Genomic DNA, 20,422 nt, shown 5'->3' with positions numbered 1-20,422 from the left:
ATTCTTGCGCCTGTCACTTCCTGTCGGGCGAGCGAGGAGCACGCCGTCATTGAAGGGTATTCATCATGATAGGTGGGTCGTACTCATATTTTATTTCCACCTTCAGAAATACGAGTAAGGCAGGTACTGAGGGTGATTTGCATTCAGCGCAGCCGTGTTCATTCATCATTCACGACGTCTTAAGCGCATCTGCAGCACATCTAGCGACACACTTGAGTGAACACAACTCGCCGTTCGGGACTGTTCGGAGGCCATTTTCAGCCATACATTATACATCACTTGTCAAAGGCGGCGTTTCAATTTTAAGCAATTTAAGGGGTTATGGAGTTTTGAAGTCCAGCCCAAAAATGTCTGCAATTGTATTTTGTGCCGTCACTGGGCAATAAGCTATTCTGAATAATTTTGTGTTTTAGTGGATTATGAATCCATTAGATGAATCCACATGTTTTCATCCATCACAAGAGCGCAGCAGCCAGTTTGGCTGTTGACAGAACTTGACATCAAAGAACCCTCGGCTCGCATTGCGAACTTCATGTGACCAAAGTAAACCTAGAAAACACGAGCACGCTAGTTAACTGCCTACGTATGCTCATGACACAACTTTGACACAAATCCTGCTGTTTTTTTGTTCGTTTTTTTTACAGTCATGTGCCCCTCAGTTTCCACACAAAATGCTGTAATGCTAATATTAGCATGTGAGCGAGCTAACGAACTACGTGTGAATAAATGATCTGCCCGAATCCCTCGTCGCTTCGCAACAATAACCAAGGTTAGTAAAGCTAAATTTATCAGTGGTCTCATAACAAGCAGTTGGAAATGTTTTGTTGTACTTTATGACTACGCTAACCCAAAATGTAAGCGACATTACCAGTAATGGGCTAAATGCACTGATCTAAATATATATGACTGGATAGCCGCTAGCCCATACGCGCCCGTGCAAGCCGTTGAAGTCACAGGGCGGCCATCTTGCTCCTCTCGCGAGCAGACTACTGTATATGTACAGATTAGACATATACAGCTCGTACACAGTTAGTATAGGGGCGGGTTTTGTGGCAGTTTGGTCACTAGTTTTTAGCAAGTAAAAAAATAAAAATAAATTAACAAGTGGACGGTATGTGCTGCTTTGAAGACCCCCTTTTTCCTTTTATCGCCCAGTTCCTTATACCCCAATATTGAATTTGGCAGAGGCATCTTTTCAATTACAGTTATAATTCTTTCATAAAAATATACATATTTCCTGCTGTAAACGTCATTAAGCTTATAATGTATACAATTTATGTTTAACACATTTAAAACATCGTAAATCATGCTGTTTCTACTAAGTACTGTCTCAAGTGTTCTGCGATTTCGATACTGTAAATGTATAGGATGGTATGCCGAGAAACGTTTCTTGGGAGGAGCAATATGGCGGCCGCACGACCTCAAAATGTGCATTTGGGTCAGTGGGTATATGCCACGGAGGAGACGAGACTTCCGGCTTCCTGGTTTTCACACATCAGCTTTGTTTGTTGTGGGCCGCGTCCCAGTACTTGCGCTTCCGCCTTTGTGCCCCTCGGTTGCGCGTTCCGTCGACGAGCGCGAGTGTGAAGTGTGTCTATCTCAGTTGTTTGAAGCATTTCAGAGAGTTGAGACGAGGGGCGGGAGCGAGTGGTTGGGGGTTGGGGGGTTGGGGGGTTGGGGGGTTGGGGGGGGGGGGGGGCAGAGGTGGGGGGTGTGATTGTTGGAACGCGTCCAGCAGTGGCCGAAAACCCGGAAGTCCGTGGCATCTACCCCACAGGCTATAATTTGCAACACTTAGTCTGAAACTTGGTGATATCGACTTCTCTGAAAGTTATAACTAGTTTTCAGTGAAGTAATTTAAAGTTTTTGTTATCCCCTGAATTGGAATACACAACTGAGGTATGGCCTTTTAATAGGAGGTGACAAATTTAATCAAGAGTGTAAACTTAACAAAACTTAACCTACAGTCCTTAACTCATCTTTGTGTTGTGTAAAGTTGACCCTTTCTCTCTTTTGTACTCATTTTTTGTGAGAATTTTTTTTTTCAAATAGCATGTGTATCTTGGGTTTGTTTGTTTTGTGAAGAAAAAAGACGAATTTGATCGTGCATTGTAGGATTGGGCAAAAGATTGCTCACAAATTGGACTCCAGAAAACATTTTGTTAGCATGTAACAATCTTAGCTGTGATGGCGTTAACTCTCCCACACAGGCAGTTTTTTTTCAAATCCGGTTGCCCTGCTGGTCAATTGACTTTGGTTGGATTTGTTTATTGAAATGTGTTTTATGAAACGTAAACGTAGAGTGATTTCTGTTTGATATTGCTGGTTGTCTGCAATGTTCATTTACTGGCTAACAATAACATCATTTTAGAATATGTTGTACAGTAACTAACCAGTGATGTTGTTGTTGTTGTTCCATAATTTGGATCAGCGTTCCCATCTTGGAGTTGAAATGAGGGCATCCTGATCAGCACTCCAGCTGAGTCTGGCACTTGGCTAACAACACCCCCCCCCCCCCCCCAACCCCAACCCCCTCCCACCCTTTGAGTGGAAGTTCCACGCAGATCATACAAATGAGACGGCAGGAGACTTATTTATGACCACAAGGTGGGAGTGTTGCACCACAAAAAAAAAAAAAAACACCATAATGCAAAAAGCGTCAGGCCACAGAACAGGAAGGATGCTGATCAATTCCCAGCATCACTCTCTCCTCTCCTCTCCTCTCCTCTCTCTCTCTCTTTTCTCTCTCTCACACAGGCAATCAATCAATACGTGGACAGGAAGCAGAGCGAGGGTGGCGGACTGCAGTGGACGGGAAGGAGGACAAGGACAAAAGGGAGGGAAAGGGAAAAGAGGACACAGGCTTTTTTTTGGGGTGGGGGGAGTGTGATTTTTTTTTTTTTTGACGTCATCTCAGGTTGGAGGAGGAGGGATGCGAGAGAGAGAAAGAGAGAGAGAGAGAGGGAAGACAAAAGAGAGAAAGAGCTCCTGACAGCATCTTGGAAGCAACCTCACATGGCCATGACAGGATTAAACAACATTGAGGACACTTGACGTTGGGAAGCAACAGAGCAGACGTTTGCGTTCTTTTTTTTTTTTTTTCCTTTTTCTTTTTCTTTTTCTTTTAAGCATGTCAAGAGTTTAATTAAGGAGCCGCCGCGTGTGTGTGTGTGTGTGTGTGTGTGTTTGAAGATGAGCGTGCCCATGCTGAAGATCGGCGCCGTGCTGAGCACCATGGCCATGGTCACCAACTGGATGTCCCAAACGTTGCCCTCACTGGTGGGACTGAACGGAACCGCCGTCGGCGTCTCCCTGGATGGCACGCAAGAACGCATCGTCAGCGTATGTACTCTGTTGTTACGCACACACACACACGCACACACACACACACACATCGAGCTTTTGTTATGTGCTGTCGGCTGAACTTGTCACACCAAACACTAAAAGAGCTTAATCAAAAGGTATTTTATTCCAACGTTTCGTGTTGACCGCACAGCACTTTGTATTCAGCTGCTGTTGTTTTTAAAGTGCTTTATAAATAAAGTTATGGCTGCTCAATTGTGAAGAAAATATTCATCATCATTCATTTTGGTAATAATTGAAATCACGATTGCGACGATCATTTGTTTTTTGTCACAAAACTAGAAAATGTTTAAATGTAAAAATTATTAAGACAATTTTTTTTTTAAAGCATTAGAATTATGCAAGTTCCTTTTGGATGAAATAAAATTTATTCAATTAGTTATTTAAAAAAATTTTTTAAAAACGTGCAAATGTATACATTAAAACAACGTAAACGACACAAAATTAGTATCTTTTTTTATAATAATGCTGATTTAGCAATTGTAATTGAAATTGAATATTGATTAATCGCACAGCCCTAAATTGCGTTGAGTTGAGTATAAGATTTAAAAGCATTTACACTCGGGGCTGACTTCACTTCTGTTTCCATCGTATTCCAATTGTGTGCAGCATAACAGCTAAATGCAGCTTCACCGTGTTTCCTTTGAACTCGTTTCCACTATTTGACCCCCATCTGCAGATCTCAGAACCCGAATGAGTTCTTATTCCATCAGCATTTTTTTAAATAAAAATTTAAAAAATTTAAATCTATTCGACAGCTGATTGGGAGCCTGGAGGGAATTTTACAACGGAGAGAAAAATTGGGGAAAAAAATTGCAACATTTTTGGAGGGGCACAATTAAATGTCATTATGTTTGACTTATGTTATGATGTGTAAAATGTATTTATTTTGTGGGATTTTTCACTTTACCAACAAAGTTGTTCCTTTGTGAGCATTCTGAATCTGAATCTAAAAAAACTCAAACATTTAAAAGCGCTAATATTGGCTCATTAAATCAAGCGGCCCCACCATGTAGCTCCGCCCCCAACGAGGACTCAAGTCATAGAAAAGGAACAAACACGAGTGAATTGCAACACTTGCCATTTTCTTGTTAACGTGCGTGCAACATTTGGAGACGCGCGCGTTTGTTTGCGCTGCCAGGGGTGATATTTTCTCCCTGGGAAGACTGGCCGGCCCGTGGGACATCTGGCCATTGGTTACCGTAGCAACAACAAACCCTGGAGTTGATGTCAACACACAAGCAGACGCAGATGTTGGATTCTGCGTGAGGCTCCTTGGAGATGTTTTTCGTCATTTTGACAACAACCGTTGTGTTTGCGTTCTATCGCGATTACGAACAAAAACAGACGATCGCCGCTGCTCGTCATCACGTCGTGATTGACGTCTTATCCGGCCAATGGCCGTGGAGAATTCCGGGTCCCAGGTGGAAGCTAATTTAAACATGAAAACATACTGCATTGCGATGCATTCGGGGGCGTGTGTTTATTTGAACGTGTCCAACTCCAAAAATGGGACTTCTTCAAAGAAAAGACATTTCTACGAAAGCAGCAGTCGGAAAGAGGCGCGATGGCGGCGTTCCCGCTAATTCTGCCTCTCGGAGACGCGCGGGGGGGGGGGGGGGGGAAGAGCATCAGTTAGCCGCCTTGAGATTCTCCATTTTGGATGCCTGAGTGCACAATTATGCAAAAAGCTCGACAGCGGACGGATATATGAAGCAATAAAAGGAAAGATGGAGGATGGATGTTGACATATTCCGCTGCGTGTGTGTGCGTGCAGGGTTTGTATCCGGGCTCAGAGGAGGCGTGGCAGGTGTACAGCACCGCGTCGGACCCGGACGGCCGCTGCGTGTGCGCCGTGGTCGCTCCCGCCCGCAACCTCTGCAAGCGAGACCACCGCAGTCGACAGCTCAACCTGCTGACTCTACAGGTGTGTGTCTGTCTGTGTGTGTGTGTGTCTGTGTGTGTGTGTGTCTGTGTGTGTGTGTTACATAGTGGGGCCGACATTCTGGGAGTTCACACAGTTGTGGGGCCCACCCGTCCATGTGGGGCCATTTTGCTGGTCCCCACAAGTTTAGACCTCTTTTTGAGGGTCAAGACTTGGTTTTAGGGGGCGGGGCTAGGAAATGCATTATGTCAATGAGATGGCCCCACAAAGACAGTAAAACAAACCTGTGTGTGTGTGTGTGTAAGGCACAACAAAGTCTCTCTCTCTCTCTCTCTCTCTCTCTCTCTCTCTCTCTCTCTCACCAAACAACCAAACGCACGCACAGAAAAATACACACAAAATGTACAATAATACAAATAAACACATCTAGATTGACACACAAACGCATGAAAGACGCACACAAACAAAATTTAGTGTGCGCACACATGCACAAATAAACACATTAAAACACACAAAGATTCACACACACACACATATGCACAAAACACACACAAATACAAATAGATAATTACATAAAAACAGCGCTGTAACACACAAACCAAGATGAGCGCACACACACGCGCACACTAAAACACACGAAAATCCACGCACACTAAAACACATGAAACAAACACACGCACACGATACAATTACTCATAAACGAGCACTCTCACACGCATAAAAATGGCGCACGCATACACACACACACACACACACTTATGATTTACACAGTTACACAAAAAATGCGCACGTTTAACCAAAAACTCACAAGCACACAAACTCTCTTTCTCACACACACACACACGCGCGCGCATACCAGCGATTCGTAATTGAAGTAAAAGAAAGAAGTAAAAGAGTGTTTTTTCTTTTGCTGGTGTTTATGACGACAGCGTCGGAGAGTGCGAGCGTTTCTGTGAGAAACGCGCGCTCAATAATTGATGGCAGCTGTCTTAAGCGTGCATTACGAGAAAAGTCGCTCATGAGCGCTCGCGTCGGGACGTCGGCAACAACCGGGATCGCAGTCAGCAAACACAATTTGCGGCAAACGAATCGACTTTTTCCAAACCTAACAGGCGCATTTCGGCCAATCAGACAAACTGTTGACTTGTTTCCAAAAACGTGTACGTTTTGCATTGAAGACAATTTCCAGTCTTTGTCAAAGCCAACGTACGTGTTTTAGATTCGAGTTTGTCCGAAACACACACATTGGGTTCATTGGAGACTCAAAGTCATCTCTCATGTTTACGAAAACATGTACATTAAGTTTGTCAAAGGCACAAAATGGTCTTTGATGTTGGCAACAATTTGCAAAATTGTCTTTGATGTTTAGGAAAACGTACTTTAAGCTTAAAGGCTCAAAGGCTCAAAATTGTCATTGATGTTTTACATGAAGTTTGTCAAAGGCTCAAAATTGTCTTTGATGTTGACAATAATTTGCAAAATTGTCTTTGATGTTTAGGAAAACGTACTTTAAGCTTAAAGGGTAAAAGGCTCAAAATTGTCATTGATGTTTTACATGAAGTTTGTCAAAGGCTCAAAATTGTCTTTGATGTTGACAATAATTTGCAAAATTGTCTTTGATGTTTAGGAAAACGTACTTTAAGCTCAAAGGCTCAAAGGCTCAAAATTGTCATTGATGTTTTACATGAAGTTTGTCAAAGGCTCAAAATTGTCTTTGATGTTGACAATAATTTGCAAAATTGTCTTTGATGTTTAGGAAAACGTACTTTAAGCTTAAAGGGTAAAAGGCTCAAAATTGTCATTGATGTTTTACATGAAGTTTGTCAAAGGCTCAAAATTGTCTTTGATGTTGACAATAATTTGCAAAATTGTCTTTGATGTTTAGGAAAACGTACTTTAAGCTTAAAGGCTCAAAGGCTCAAAATTGTCATCGATGTTTTACATGAAGTTTGTCAATGGCGCAAAATTGTCTTTGATGTTTACCAAATGTATACATGGTGTTAGTGCGTTTGTCTTTGAAGTTTACTAAAACACTTTTAAATTGTAAGTGTCATAGACAAGAGTACCCAACATACTTTTTCTTAACTTGTTCACATTTGGTTGAAAAATCAAAGCAGTTTCCAGTCTGTGACGCCAAACTCCAAACTCTAAATATAAAAAAAAAAAAAATTGTCATCAAAGATCATTTCCTGTGATCGTACACATTTCATATTCATTCAAGACTTTTAAATAATGTTTGATGATTACGAGGATGCGTTTGGTCGTAAACATCAAAGATAATGTCAGCCTTCGGCAACCTAACATATGCGCTTTGGTGAACATCAAAGACGCCAAACTGGAAATGTCCATGTTTGTTCGATAGGAATGTACAATGGCACTTTTATTTTTTTCTTCTTCTTTATTTTTTTTATTTTTATTTTTTTATCAGAGCGATGCCAGTAAGACATTTTTTGTGGTTCAGGTGCAGAACGTGAGCCAATCCGTGGAGGGGGTCCACCTGCGGACCTCCAGGGACCTGCGACACTTTCGCGAGTCGGAGCCGCTGCTGCGGGGCGTGGACGGACGTCTGCACTCGTTCGCCAGCAGCCCCCGGACGCTTACGAACAAGGGGCTACAGGTACGCACGCGCGCACGCACGCACGCACGCACACGCGCACACGCGCACACGCATTGATTTCGGGCAGCGGGAGGAGGCGGAGGAGGACATAAAGCAGCGTGCGGATGCCGTCGCTGTGCTGACACCTGCATCGCTGCACTAAGTAGAAGATTGAGAGCTCTGCATGGCAGGATGGAAAAAAAAAAAAAAAAAGAATCCGATGGGGAGGGATGCAAAATTGTATTATTGATGTTGGCTTACGAAACCAAAGCAGAAGAGGCACTTTTATCGTCGGCTCTGCCTCTTTTTTTTTTCTTCTTTTTTTGCACTGCAATTTTTTTTTTACAGCTGTCAAACGATTAATTTTTTTTTTACAGCTGTCAAACGATTAATTTTTTTTTTACAGCTGTCAAACGATTAATTTTTTTAATCAGATGAATCACGTTTTAGAATTTTGATTAATCACGATGAATCGCCCTGCGATTGGCTGGCAACCAGTTCAGGGTGTACCCCGCCTACTGCCCGAAGCCAGCTGGGATAGGCTCCAGCAACCCCCGCGACCCTTGTGAGGACGAGCGGTACAGAAAATGGATGGATGGATGGACGATGAATCGCTTAATTCTAAAGGCTTTTTATCAACAAATTTTTTGCCCGCCAAATTTGAAGATGCAAATTCTTTCGACATTTAATATTATGACATTTTTGGATCCGCTGCACATGTTCTTTCTTCCTCCTCTTTTTCGAATCGATTAATTACTTGCATAATTTCAAATGGAAAAAATAAATGACCCCAGGGGTTTAAAATGAACAAATATTCTGAAAGTCAAACGCAAACATTTATGAATTATGTTTATTGCTCAAGCACAATTTGTGCTACCTTAAACGTAACCATCTGATGTCAAGGTAAAGGATAATCTGCGGTAATGTTTTGTGATTAATTAATGAGTTAACGCTTTAACTCTGACAGCACTTACAAAAAATATAATCTGGCTTGTTGAAGGGCCTAAATTTTTTTTAGATGTTTTATAAGACGGGCTTGTTGAAAACTCTAAATTGTCTACAATGTTTACGTATGGTTCGTTATGTTAGGTTCTATTCTAAATTGTTTATCATGTTTTTAAAGAAATTATACATTAGGCTAGTTAAAGCTGCAATTTGCCCCAAAATGTGCCTTTTTATTTGACCATTTTTAATTCGTAGGTTAACACTTTAGCTCTTTATAATTGCAACTCCTACAAGCCTCTGGCCAAAAGTTTTCAGACTGGATTCGGGTTCGAATTGACCGCCCCGTGTCTGCGTCGCACGACGACACATACGCATTATGAAGAAGGGAAAATGCTGTTTCATTTTTCGGCCACAGGTGGCAGTAGCGATTTGAAATTCATTTCATTCAAATCTAAGTTTTTTTTTTTCCCACGAAGGTTTGTATGTTCGGTAAACTCAACTAAATTGTATACATAAGGTTAATTACGTCATGTTCAGCGAATACTCTAAATTGTCTATGCTGTTTTACTAAAACCTAAATTGGGTTAGTTAAAAACCAAATTATGTACAATGTTTATATAAGGTTGATTATGTTAGGTTGATTAAAGACAAGTTGTTTATGATGTTATACAAAAATCTTTATGCTAGGTTTGTTGACGAAAGTCTTTGATTTAATTGGATTTTTTTATCAAAGTACGTACGTTAGGTTAGTTCAACTAAATTGTAAATATGTGGCTAGTTTTGTTATGTTTATCGAAGGCACTAAATTGGACACGATGATCAATGAAAATACATACGTTTGGATAGTTAGAAATAATAATAATGATAATAATAAATAGTTAGATAGAAATTCGCTTCATTATGTGCGTAAGAGTTCATTAAAGATTCGGAATGGTCCATGATGTTTTACAAAAATACCTGTTAAGTTAATTGAAACAAAATCTTTATTGACTTTTTCTCGAAAATAAGTACACGAGGTTAGTGAAACTAAATTGCTTATAAGGTTAATTGACGTGACATTGTTTATGATGTTTTATGAAAAGAAGACTATTTTGTCATGGATGTTCTACAAAAAATATGATTGTAAGGTTATTTGAAGACTTTCAACTGTCTTTGATGTTTTACAAAAATATATGCAAAATACTTCAATTTTGTCCAAAGAGTTGTCTGACGCTCGCGTAAGGTTCGCGATGTTAAGTTCGCCTCGCGTGATACCGAATGTTCCTTCTGCTTCCGTTTGTGTTTGTTAGCTTGACTCGAGCGGCGGCGCGCTCATCAGTTCCGCAGCTAACTTTTCCGTATGGTTCCCTGCTCGCACGTGTGAGCTCCTCTGGGTGAGCCCAAGCGCTTCATTTTTTAGGGCACAAGACATCATCTGCGTTTTTTTTCTTCCCGCCGTCGCCTCTAAGTGCCAAATAAAAAAAAAGCGCTCCCGCTGCTTTGGTTTCACAAGTCAACATTAATAATACAATTTCACATTTATCCTCATCTGATGCTTCTTGTGGGGGAATGGTGGAAGGGGGGGGGGGCGTGTTCCTCCCATGCAGAGCTTCAATCTTCTATTTAGTGCAGCCAGAGTTGTTTCCAGCTGCCGAGCTTGATCGCTTCACAAACCCATTGTTTTTTTTTTATTGTTATAATTATGTCAACATTCTGTGATACATTCTGAGTGGTACTATGATTTTTGGGGGTAAATAAATCAATTTTTAAAAATCCTTAAAAAATGTCCCAAAAAAAACAAATATGTTTATTTATTTGTTTGATTTATTTAAATGTCTTGAAAAATATGTGGGTGTTTTCCCCCAAAATGAAAGAATTATATATATATATATATATATATATATATATATATATATATATTCTGCCAAAAATATGGCGATTTGAGATGGCATTTTTCTTGGAAGAAAAACTTTCCTGTAAGATCGACCTGTTTTTTCCCCCAATTCTGACAACCCCTTTGTTTTTATTTATTTTTTTTTTTTTAATATGCCCGTTTTTCCTCAAATTTAGTTCCTGGAATTTTGTTTTTCATAAAGTTAACTGTACTTCTGCCTTATTGTGATGAACACTGAGCCCAAGACGATACCGTATTTGAATGTAGGTCAGGGTGGTGGCACTTGGAGATTAAAGCTGCCATTTTGAAATTTTTGAGCCTCCTGACGAACAGATTATGATTATATTTTATAACAACAGCTAAGGTCAAGATAAAGGTCAATGTATTCGAGATAACAGATGCAAACTCTCAACACGTTGTGGGCAGCAGAGTGAGAGACAAATAAAAAAAGATACGAATCCTGGAAGGCAGATTGCATATTTCAATGCGTCACTTGTATGAATTACAAATCTTTGCATTGCAAAATTGGATCGACTTCACATCAAAGACTTTTCAACAGCACTACAAATTGTTTGTGTTTACAAAAACTCGTAAGTTATTATTTGTTGAAGACTCAGGTGTGTTGTGATTGTGTGAAAATGCAAACGTTAGATTTGTCCAAGGCTCTGAATTGTCTTGCATGTCAGCTTCTTACAATTTGATTACAAAAAGACAGCCATTATTAACGCGAATCGACTTTGACGTCGCAGGTTAGGTTCGATGAAGCAAATCGTTCCCGCATGATGCGATGAAACAACTATCAGTTGACATCTTAATCAAGAAACAACATGTGTAGCTATTGGCTGAGATGGGGGGGGAGAAAATCGATATTCGCTCCGACACCTTGTCGAATTCCTCCCTCAGCATCCGAATGGATTCAACCAGCGAGTGTGGAAAGAAAAAAAACAACAAAAAACACGACTTGATTTTACTTGCTAATGCCGCCCCTCCTCTTCCTCATCTTCATCTGACTGCGCCTCCGGCCAACCTTTTCTAATTCCTTCCTTTCATCCGGAACCCCTGCAGAGAGGAAACCCTCCTCCATGTTGCACACCCCGACTCCACACTCTTCCCACAGTGTTGCTAAAAATAGCATGTGGTTATTGATTATTTAAGTTGTGGAATATAATTACAACATGCAGCAGCTCCGTTTCCCAGCGTAATGACGAGCCCTTTGTCGAATGTCCTGAATCGTTACTTGAGAATATTCGACAATTTAGTGAACGTGTTTTTGTGTGAACATCGAAGGACAATTTAGCATCTACGACCAACTTAAAATTAGTGATTTAACGATACGATATGATCACGATATTGTGAGGGGGTTGGCCGTATAAAAAACATCTCGCGATATTGTAAAAAAAAAAAAAAAAGAGCTCATACTAAAAAAAAAAAGTAAAAAAGCTTTTGTATGTAACAACAATACATATAAACAACCTACAATCTCTAATAACACTTCATATGTTAGCACTTACTTGCTAATGCACGCACACGTCGAGTCCCTCCACATATTGACTCACTTCACAAGCATATTACGTTCCCCTTCATCTGACGTGGATTTTAAACATAGAAGGGCCAAAACATGCCTTGTGAAAATTAAACGGCACTACAAAAGTAGCCACCAGAGGGTGCTAGAGCTGCACAAATGGAAAACAACCTGACTTTTTTTTTAATAGATGTGCTGCTTTTAATATCGGGACACGACGACGCCAATATTTTTGGCAGTTTTAATATCGTCATATCACGATATTGCCGTTATCGTTACATTCCTGCGTAATACCAAGCTAACGTACATGTTTTTGTTATTTGGCGTGGTCAACCAATGGGACCTTCGTGTCTTCATGTAAACATCAAAATGATTTAGCATATACAAGCCTAACGTCCAAGTCATTAGATATTCTTCGACAAACCCAAGTTTAGTATTTTCAGTGAACCTAACATGCATTTTTGACAAACCTAGCATCAAGGGTTTCTAAACACTAAAATAATTTAGCATCTTCAACAGAGGTGACAAATCCAGGTCCAGAAAGTAAAAACCCTGCCACAGTTTGGCTTTAGCTTCAGGTGCTTGCTAGCTAGCTATCTCCCTAGCAGCTAAACGAGCACCGTGGGAGCTAGCACCTGAAGCTAAAGCCAAACCGTGGCAGGGTTTTTACTTTCTGGACCTGGATTTGCCACCCCTGACCTTCAATGAACCTAACGTGGGTTTTGGAGTGCATCAAAGGCAACTGAGCATTAAAAAAAAAAAATAATAATAATAACATGCTTGATTTTGTAAGCGTCCGAGACCGTTTCAAATCTTCAACAAAAGCTAAAAGTGGTTAGCACCATCTGGTAACATCGCTTGATAGGATGGAGTAGACAAGCATGATGGTGATGTGCATCATTTCCCGCCGAAGAAATAACCGTCACCATTGAAGAATGTAAGCAAAACAAAGACCTGGATAACAAGTCCACAGAGATCTCCAAACATCTCCCGCCAGATCCAGCTGGCCTGGATTCGGGCCCCATTTCGAAAACCCGCACAGCCAACTCATGAAAAATAAAGCAGTCTTGTTGCGCAACTCATGGCCTGAGTGGCGCACCACGGGAATCCTCAGGGATTATCCCGTGCCCAGCAGATGGGACTTTCGGGCCTCTTTCTATTTAGCGAGCGCCGCTTCTCGCTTGGCGGCTCCTTCGCACCTCCCGGCAGAAACAAGATGGAGGATTTAAAGTGACAGGAAAGTCAAATGAAATCGAATATAAAGTGTCTTCGTTTCACGTGATAAAGAATTGCAATGAGTTTTAAGTTTTTCGATTTTTTTAATGAATGGGACCATCAGAGTCGATAATACAGAAGGTCTCACCGGCCGCTTGCTGTGGCGGTTCAGGAGCTGAAGGGTCAGGTGACCCAGCTTCAGCCCCTCCTGTCGGCGGCAGACGAGTACCGCGCCGACGTTCAGACGCTGACCGGCCTGCGAGGCCAACTGTCGAACCTGTCGGCGGCCCTGACGGCCATCCAGGAGGAGGTGGGGGCGTACGACTACGAGGAGCTGCAGAGGAGGGTCCTGCTGCTGGAGACCCGACTGCACAGCTGCATGAACAAACTCGGTCAGCCAGCAACTTTAAGTCGACTTGCCCTGATTACTCATTAGTCATCATTTGCTATTGGATTTTTGGCAAGCTCTTGACAGGTGTTTACTAAAAAATAATAATAATAATAATAAAAAAAAATACACTAGTGTTTTTTTTTTTTTTTGTGCTTTTGGAAATAAGGTGCCCAATGTGACATGTAATGTTGCCAAATAGGAAAGTAGTACATTAGAGCAGCTGGGTGTCCAAACTTAATAGTTTTTTGGGGGGGTGTCATGATTTTTGCTACTCACAGCCCCATTTGTGGGACTTTTACTGACGTGGACATTTTTTCCACATAAGCTAATTATACAGTAATTTTATGAAAACAAAGTTGGATTTTTTTTTATATATGTATATATATATAGATTTCACTAAAAAGGTATACTATTAAGACAGTACCTTTGGATTTTTTGGGGCCAATGAAATTTATTTTTTACATATATATGTGGGGGGTTCAAAGAAAGTCATGGAAAAAAATCAGATACGGTATTATGATAATTACAAAATGTTCTTTCCAAGAACAATATTGTAATTTTACCAAAAACAAATAATTTTTTAGTATTGTTGTGTAATTTCAAAATAAAAGGTACATTTTTTTTTTTAGCTTTGAAGAAAAAAAGTCATTTTTCCAGAATGACGTATTTTTTTTTCAAGACTAAAGCCATAAGATTTAGAAGATGAAAAATATGATTTTTGACATAATATTACACAAATCAAGTTAAATGTCTTCAAAAATGAAGTTGCATTTTTGTTTCAAAATAAAAACTTGATAAAGTCCAAATATTACGAGACCAGACCAGAGTTAAGCCAGGTTTAATAAAGCTGATTTGCCCAAGACAAAAACGAATCCTGTGAGAATAAATTCACGTTCTACTTGAAAATAATCTTCACAGAATCAGGTTGTGATTTTTGAAGGAAACAAATGATTATTCTTAAAAGTAAAAAGCATGTTTTGGAGAATATGTTTTGTAATTGAATGAGATCAAAACTTTTCGTGCTTTCATAGTATGTCATTTGGTATTTTGCATCTCGAAGCATGAAATGAATTACAAGCTGACTTCGGAAGATAAAACCCGAACACCCAAAAATCGAATTGTGTTGATTGATTTCATTAATTAGGCTTTTTTCTCCCGCGCCCCAAATAAAAGCATGTTCTGTTTGCAGGTTGCGGTCGCCTGACAGCCGTCAACGGCCCCGTCACCGTGCGGGCGTCTGGGTCCCGCTTCGGCTCCTGGATGACTGACGCGATGATTCCCAGCTCTGACAGCAGGGTGAGTCTGACGCTCTGCTCGGACCTGTGTGCGCGCGCGCGTGTGAAGCAGGTGTTAAAAAGGTGGTCACGTGTTTTGTTTCGTTTTTTTTTTGGGGTTGTCTGTCTCTGCCTCGTATTTCCCAATCTGGGGTCCCAAGGCACACAGATAAAAAATGTTGTCTCTCTGCCTGCGCCTCAATTAAAGTTTTTTTTTTTCAGCAGTTAAAAGTTACTATTTTGTCTATAATTTAGTAATTATTTTTTATGTACAATTAATATCTTTAAAAAAAAAAATCCACTTGCTGTCGACTGAAGATGACATCACCTGTGCTGAGGAAGTAGGTAACAACCAATCAGGACTCGGTTTGCTGACCAAACCCAGAAAACAGGTGAGCCATGATTGGCTCATAATGATGTTATCAAATTGATTATGGACAAAATATGAACTTTCCACTGCTGAAAATGGCCCAATGAGTCAAGTATCCCTTTAAACCCGGGAAAAATTGCAATGCAGCACCTGCACCACAAGTTAGACCAGCTTTTAGGTAGTCTAAAATTTACTTTTTCAAACCTAACACTTTCCCACATGGTATGTTTTTTGCTGTTTTGGTGTTCGGGTCCTTCCTGGATTTTCCCTGGACCGAAAAAACAGCAAAACTGAACATCCGCAGATCCACTTTCAAACCGTTATTTTGGGCGATTCGGGGAGCAGAAAGTAGCACAGCAAGTTTATAAATAAACGTGGGCTACGACATTTTCCGAGCGTACACGCGTGCACTGTATGTGAAGTGAGCCCGTGAAGGTGGTTGTCAAGGCAACCGTCTGGCCCTCGCGAGGTGTGATTTATTTGGCTGCCTTGACCCTGCGCCTGTCAGAGTTTCCGCTCAGAGACGCGCAGCAGCAGCAGCAACACAACAAGCAAGGCCGCATCAGCAGGCGCAGCGTCCGGGCCCCGTTATTCTTCCTGTCCATGTCATTTAAAAAAATAATAATAATTTTTTTATTGAAAACATGTAACCTGTTATGTTATGTTTGTAGACTAAAATAACACAAATTTTGTTTTTGGATTTTCCCACCACGAAAGCGTTGAAATGTTGCGTTGTTGTGCTCGAGGTGTGGTCCATGGACGGCTTCTACCGCGGCCGGCGCGTGCTGGAGTACCGCACCATGGCCGACTTCACCAAGGGTCAGAACTTCGTGCAGCACCTGCTGCCGCACGCCTGGGCCGGCACGGGTCACGTGGTCTACAACGGCTCGCTCTACTACAACAAGCACCAGAGCAACATCCTGGTGGGTTCGAAGGGGAAACGTTCAACCGTGGCACGCGCACACACGCTTTTGGGGGGGGGGGGGGGCGGGTGCCCCAGCCAGCACCCCAAAACATTTTTGGTTTTATTTGATTGCAAATATTGATGAGTGAAGAAAGAAATGGCCTCAGGGGGCAAAGGGCAATATCCTCATTTGATGCCCCGAAGCCCCCCACGAGGCGGGGCTGGACTGGCCGTCTGGGTCGGCTTCTTTTGGGGCCGATGCAGCGCTTTTTAGGCCCTATTGTTTCTGTAGCTATTCTTCTTCTTATTATTATTATTATTCGTTATTATTATTCTCCGCAAACTATCGCGTTTTTGAGACACTAAACGAAAACTCACCAAACTTTACACACACATCGGGCCTAGCAAAAAAAAAAAAATTTTTTTTTTAATGTCGCCATACATGATTCAATTCAATTCAATTCGATTCAAAAAAATAATTCATTCTTTGAAAGAAAAAGAAAGGAAAGGTGATATCTGCCAAAATAGATGACAGCAAACGGCTTCAAAGTAAGAATTAAATCAAATAATTAAATACAATGACCTTGTGCTATATATATATTTTTCCACTAATTGAGCTTTTATACATTTCTTAAAAATATAAATGGACTGAGGTTATTTCGTTTTATAATTCAGATTGTTTCACAAACTGACACCTTGAGTTGAAACACATCTTTCTTTTTGTTTTGTTCTACTGTACATTTCGGTTTGGTTTTTGTTCCTCTTATTTTGAACTCATTTTCCCTTTTTTTTTCTTTTTTTTTATTGATTTGCATGGTAATTGGTAAGCTTTCATGATGGGTTTTATACATTATTTTAAAGGCGGTCAAACTCCATCAATTCATTAACTTTTAAAGTTTTAAGTTGCACGAATATTGGATTATGGCTGGCAACCGGTTCAGGGTTTGCCCCGCCCACTGACCGAAGCCAGCGACCCTGTGACCCTTGTAAGGACAAGCGGTTAAGAGGATGGATGGATGAATATTGGATTCGTGTGGTCTCTGCATCCACAACCAAAAACGACACCCCCACTTTTCAATGCAATAGGTCAGGTACGAGACAATCAATGAATTCTATAACAATAAAAAAGCATTTTTTTGGTCAATGATTTTTTTAACCTTGTGTAAAACGGCCACGGTTTGGGCAACCTTAGATTTGACATGTTCTATATGCGCTTTCCATGTTATATGGTCATCAATAATAATACCTAGAAATTGTATTTCATTAGTCCTTTCTATTGATAACAGAAAAATGGGCCTGTAGCGCCCCCTACATAGGTTTAACGGATCCCTGTCCCGCTACGATTGTCCCACGATTCGAAAATTGGGTGGCACCCGTAGCACATCCAGACGAACAAAAAAAGATTTGGATAGCTGAACCCTAAAATGAACAGGAAGTGAGGTAGGAGTATTTGAATGTCCAATTTTTTTAGCCCATTTTTGCTCATTTACAGGGGTCCTACTTTTGCCCCCTTCTCCTACACGGTTAACCCGATTGACTTCAAACTTGGGCGTGACCATCTTGACCATAATTTATGTCATTATAACATTTTGGCAATTATTTAATTTTAATAAAATAGAAAAATCTTTATTTTCTTGCTATTTTTGTAAGAAGATGACTTGTTTGTGTGCGCGTGTGTCGTAGGTGCAATACCACTTCCGCTCTCGCAGCGTGCTGCTGCAACGTAGCCTTAGCGGAGCGGGCTACAACAACACCTTTCCGTACAGCTGGGGCGGATCCTCCGACATCGACCTCATGGCCGACGAGACGGGCCTGTGGGCCGTCTACACATCCATACCCAACGCCGGAAACATCGTGGTATGACAAAAGCTTATTATGAACTTCTATTTTTTATTTTTTTAAATTGTGTCTGTTAGCATTAATCAAAATTTGTGACATCGCAGATTGTTGTAACTGGCTAAAGTTTGCGTTTGTGTGAGATGTGAGCTGGACAATTATCGTAAGTGGCTAATGTTAGAATTAATCAGAATTCTTGTTGAACGAGTTTAACATTTGTATTCATTTTTAATTGTTGTTAATTATTTGATTGTAACTGGCTAACGCTAGCCCAATTGTCGTAACACGCTAATTGTAGCATTCATCACAGTTGCTAGTTAGCCATTTTAAATGGTTGACAAGAGTTGCATTCATTTAAATGGATTAATTATCGCATTAGCCCAATTGTCGTAACACGCTAATTGTAGCATTCATCACAGTTGCTAGTTAGCCGTTTTAAATGGTTGACAAGAGTTGCATTCATTTAAATTGATTAATTAACGCATTAGCCCAATTGTCGTAACACGCTAATTGTAGCATTCATCACAGTTGCTAGTTAGCCGTTTTAAATGGTTGACAAGAGTTGCATTCATTTAAATTGATTAATTAACGCATTAGCCCAATTGTCGTAACACGCTAATTGTAGCATTCATCACAGTTGCTAGTTAGCCGTTTTAAATGGTTGACAAGAGTTGCATTCATTTAAATGGATTAATTATCGCATTAGCCCAATTGTCGTAACACGCTAATTGTAGCATTCATCACAGTTGCTAGTTAGCCGTTTTAAACGGTTGACAAGAGTTGTGGTACCTCGCCACCGTTGGAATTCAATGGATTTCTTAGCCAATTTTTATACCGGGCTGATATTAGTGTTCCTTAGAGTTGCTAGCTAACTAGCTAACAGCATTCGACTGAGTTTTTATTCAATGTTTGTACCCGGCTTACGTTTTAGCGTTCATCACAGTTGCGCGGTGGCTGATCGTAACTGGCTAACGTTAGCTTTTGCAACAGCGTTGTTTGTTCGCTGATTGCTCCGGGCTAATGCTAGCATCCATTCAAGTGCTTGATTAGCAGATTGTTGCTCTCAGGTGAGCCGCCTGTGTCCCCGCTCCCTGGACGTACTACGCAGCTGGTCCACGGGCTTCCCGAAACGCAGTGCGGGCGAGGCCTTCATGATCTGCGGCGTCCTCTACGTCACCAACTCGCACCTGGCCGGAGCCAAGGTCCACTTCGCCTACAACACCAACACGTCCACCTACGAGTACACGGACGTGCCCTTCCACAACCTCTACTCGCACATCAGCATGATGGACTACAATCCCCGAGAGAGGGCGCTGTACACCTGGAACAACGGACACCAGGTGCTCTACAACGTCACGCTCTTCCACGTCATACGCGCCGACGGGTAGACCACGTTAGACGGGTCTGGAGAGGAGTCACGGACACGGTCGGGTTTGTTGATTTTGTGGTGGATTGTGTTGGGTCTGCATGGTTTTGTTCCTTCAATAAATATCAACAAACTTCATTCCTCTCTTCTCCCTCTTCTGTTTCAGACAAGCAAAAAAAAAAAAAAAAAAAACTGAAAACAAATGTCGCCGTATGCGTGGATCCCAGGCATTGATATGAGCATTTATCAGTGTAGTTAGTGAGGAAATTGTTGTAACAAGCTAACATTCACCTTCACCGGTGTTGCCAGGTAAGAAAATTGTCGTTGCTAGCTAACATTAGCATTTGTCTGAGTTATTAGCTGATTTTCGTAACTGGCTTTAACATTAGCCTTCATCAGTGTTGTTAGCAATTTGGGATTACTGGCTAACATTAGCATTCATTAGAATGATTTGTTAGCCGGTCGTAACTAGCCAACTTTCTAACATCCTCAAGAGTTTTTAGATAATGGCTTTTATTTGTTACCATTCATCGTCGTTTTTAATTAGCGAATTGTAATTGCCAAACATTAGCATTCAACATCTTTGCTACCAAGCTGTCATAAGTGGCTAACGTTAGCATTCGTCAGAGTTGTTCGGTTGCCATTTGTCACCAACCAGCATTAGCCTTAGGTTTGCAAATTGACACAAATGGCTAACATTAGCATTCGTCAGTGCAGTTCATTAGCGGATTGTTACTTACCATTCAACACAGTCATGGCGCGTCTTGTAACTGGATGCATGTAGCATTCGTTGGGGTTGTTTGCTATGCTTTTTAATACGCTAACTCACACTAACAGGCAGCGTGACCACAACACTACATTTGCCATCTTAGTTTCGTTTAA

The 20,422-nt window shown here is 41.0% G+C and overlaps 1 protein-coding gene across 2 annotated transcripts; it reads left to right on the top strand.

Moving 5' to 3' along the window:
• Positions 1 to 1,727: 1,727 nt before the first annotated feature.
• LOC147169164 (noelin-2-like) lies at positions 1,728 to 19,678 on the top strand. Of its 2 annotated transcripts, XM_086082236.1 has the most exons (10): positions 1,728 to 1,899; positions 2,432 to 2,607; positions 2,758 to 3,342; positions 5,141 to 5,290; positions 7,710 to 7,865; positions 13,572 to 13,791; positions 14,980 to 15,086; positions 16,181 to 16,357; positions 18,022 to 18,195; positions 19,242 to 19,678. In XM_086082236.1, exons 3-10 carry the CDS (start codon positions 3,193 to 3,195, stop codon positions 19,560 to 19,562), a joined length of 1,455 nt encoding a protein of 484 aa, XP_085938362.1. In that variant the 5' UTR covers positions 1,728 to 1,899; positions 2,432 to 2,607; positions 2,758 to 3,192; the 3' UTR covers positions 19,563 to 19,678. The 2 variants fall into 2 exon arrangements, with proteins under 2 accessions (XP_085938362.1, XP_085938363.1); XM_086082237.1 differs by lacking the exon at positions 2,432 to 2,607.
• The last annotated feature ends 744 nt before the right edge of the window (positions 19,679 to 20,422 follow it).

The sequence above is a fragment of the Leptonotus elevatus genome, chromosome 8 (assembly GCF_054856555.1).
Source record: "Leptonotus elevatus isolate MCC_2025b chromosome 8, RoL_Lele_1.0, whole genome shotgun sequence".
NCBI lineage: Eukaryota > Metazoa > Chordata > Actinopteri > Syngnathiformes > Syngnathidae > Leptonotus > Leptonotus elevatus.
The sequence above is the reverse complement of the archived record's forward strand: the minus strand, read 5'-3'. Positions and strand labels throughout refer to the sequence as shown.

Bases quoted from the DNA above. Each gene is read 5' to 3' on its own strand.
- LOC147169164 (XM_086082237.1), top strand. From the start codon at position 3,193: ATGAGCGTGCCCATGCTGAAGATCGGCGCCGTGCTGAGCACCATGGCC. The intron at 3,343-5,140 runs GTATGTACTCTG...GTGTGCGTGCAG, and splicing joins CGCAAGAACGCATCGTCAGC to GGTTTGTATCCGGGCTCAGA. The intron at 7,866-13,571 runs GTACGCACGCGC...GTGGCGGTTCAG, and splicing joins TTACGAACAAGGGGCTACAG to GAGCTGAAGGGTCAGGTGAC.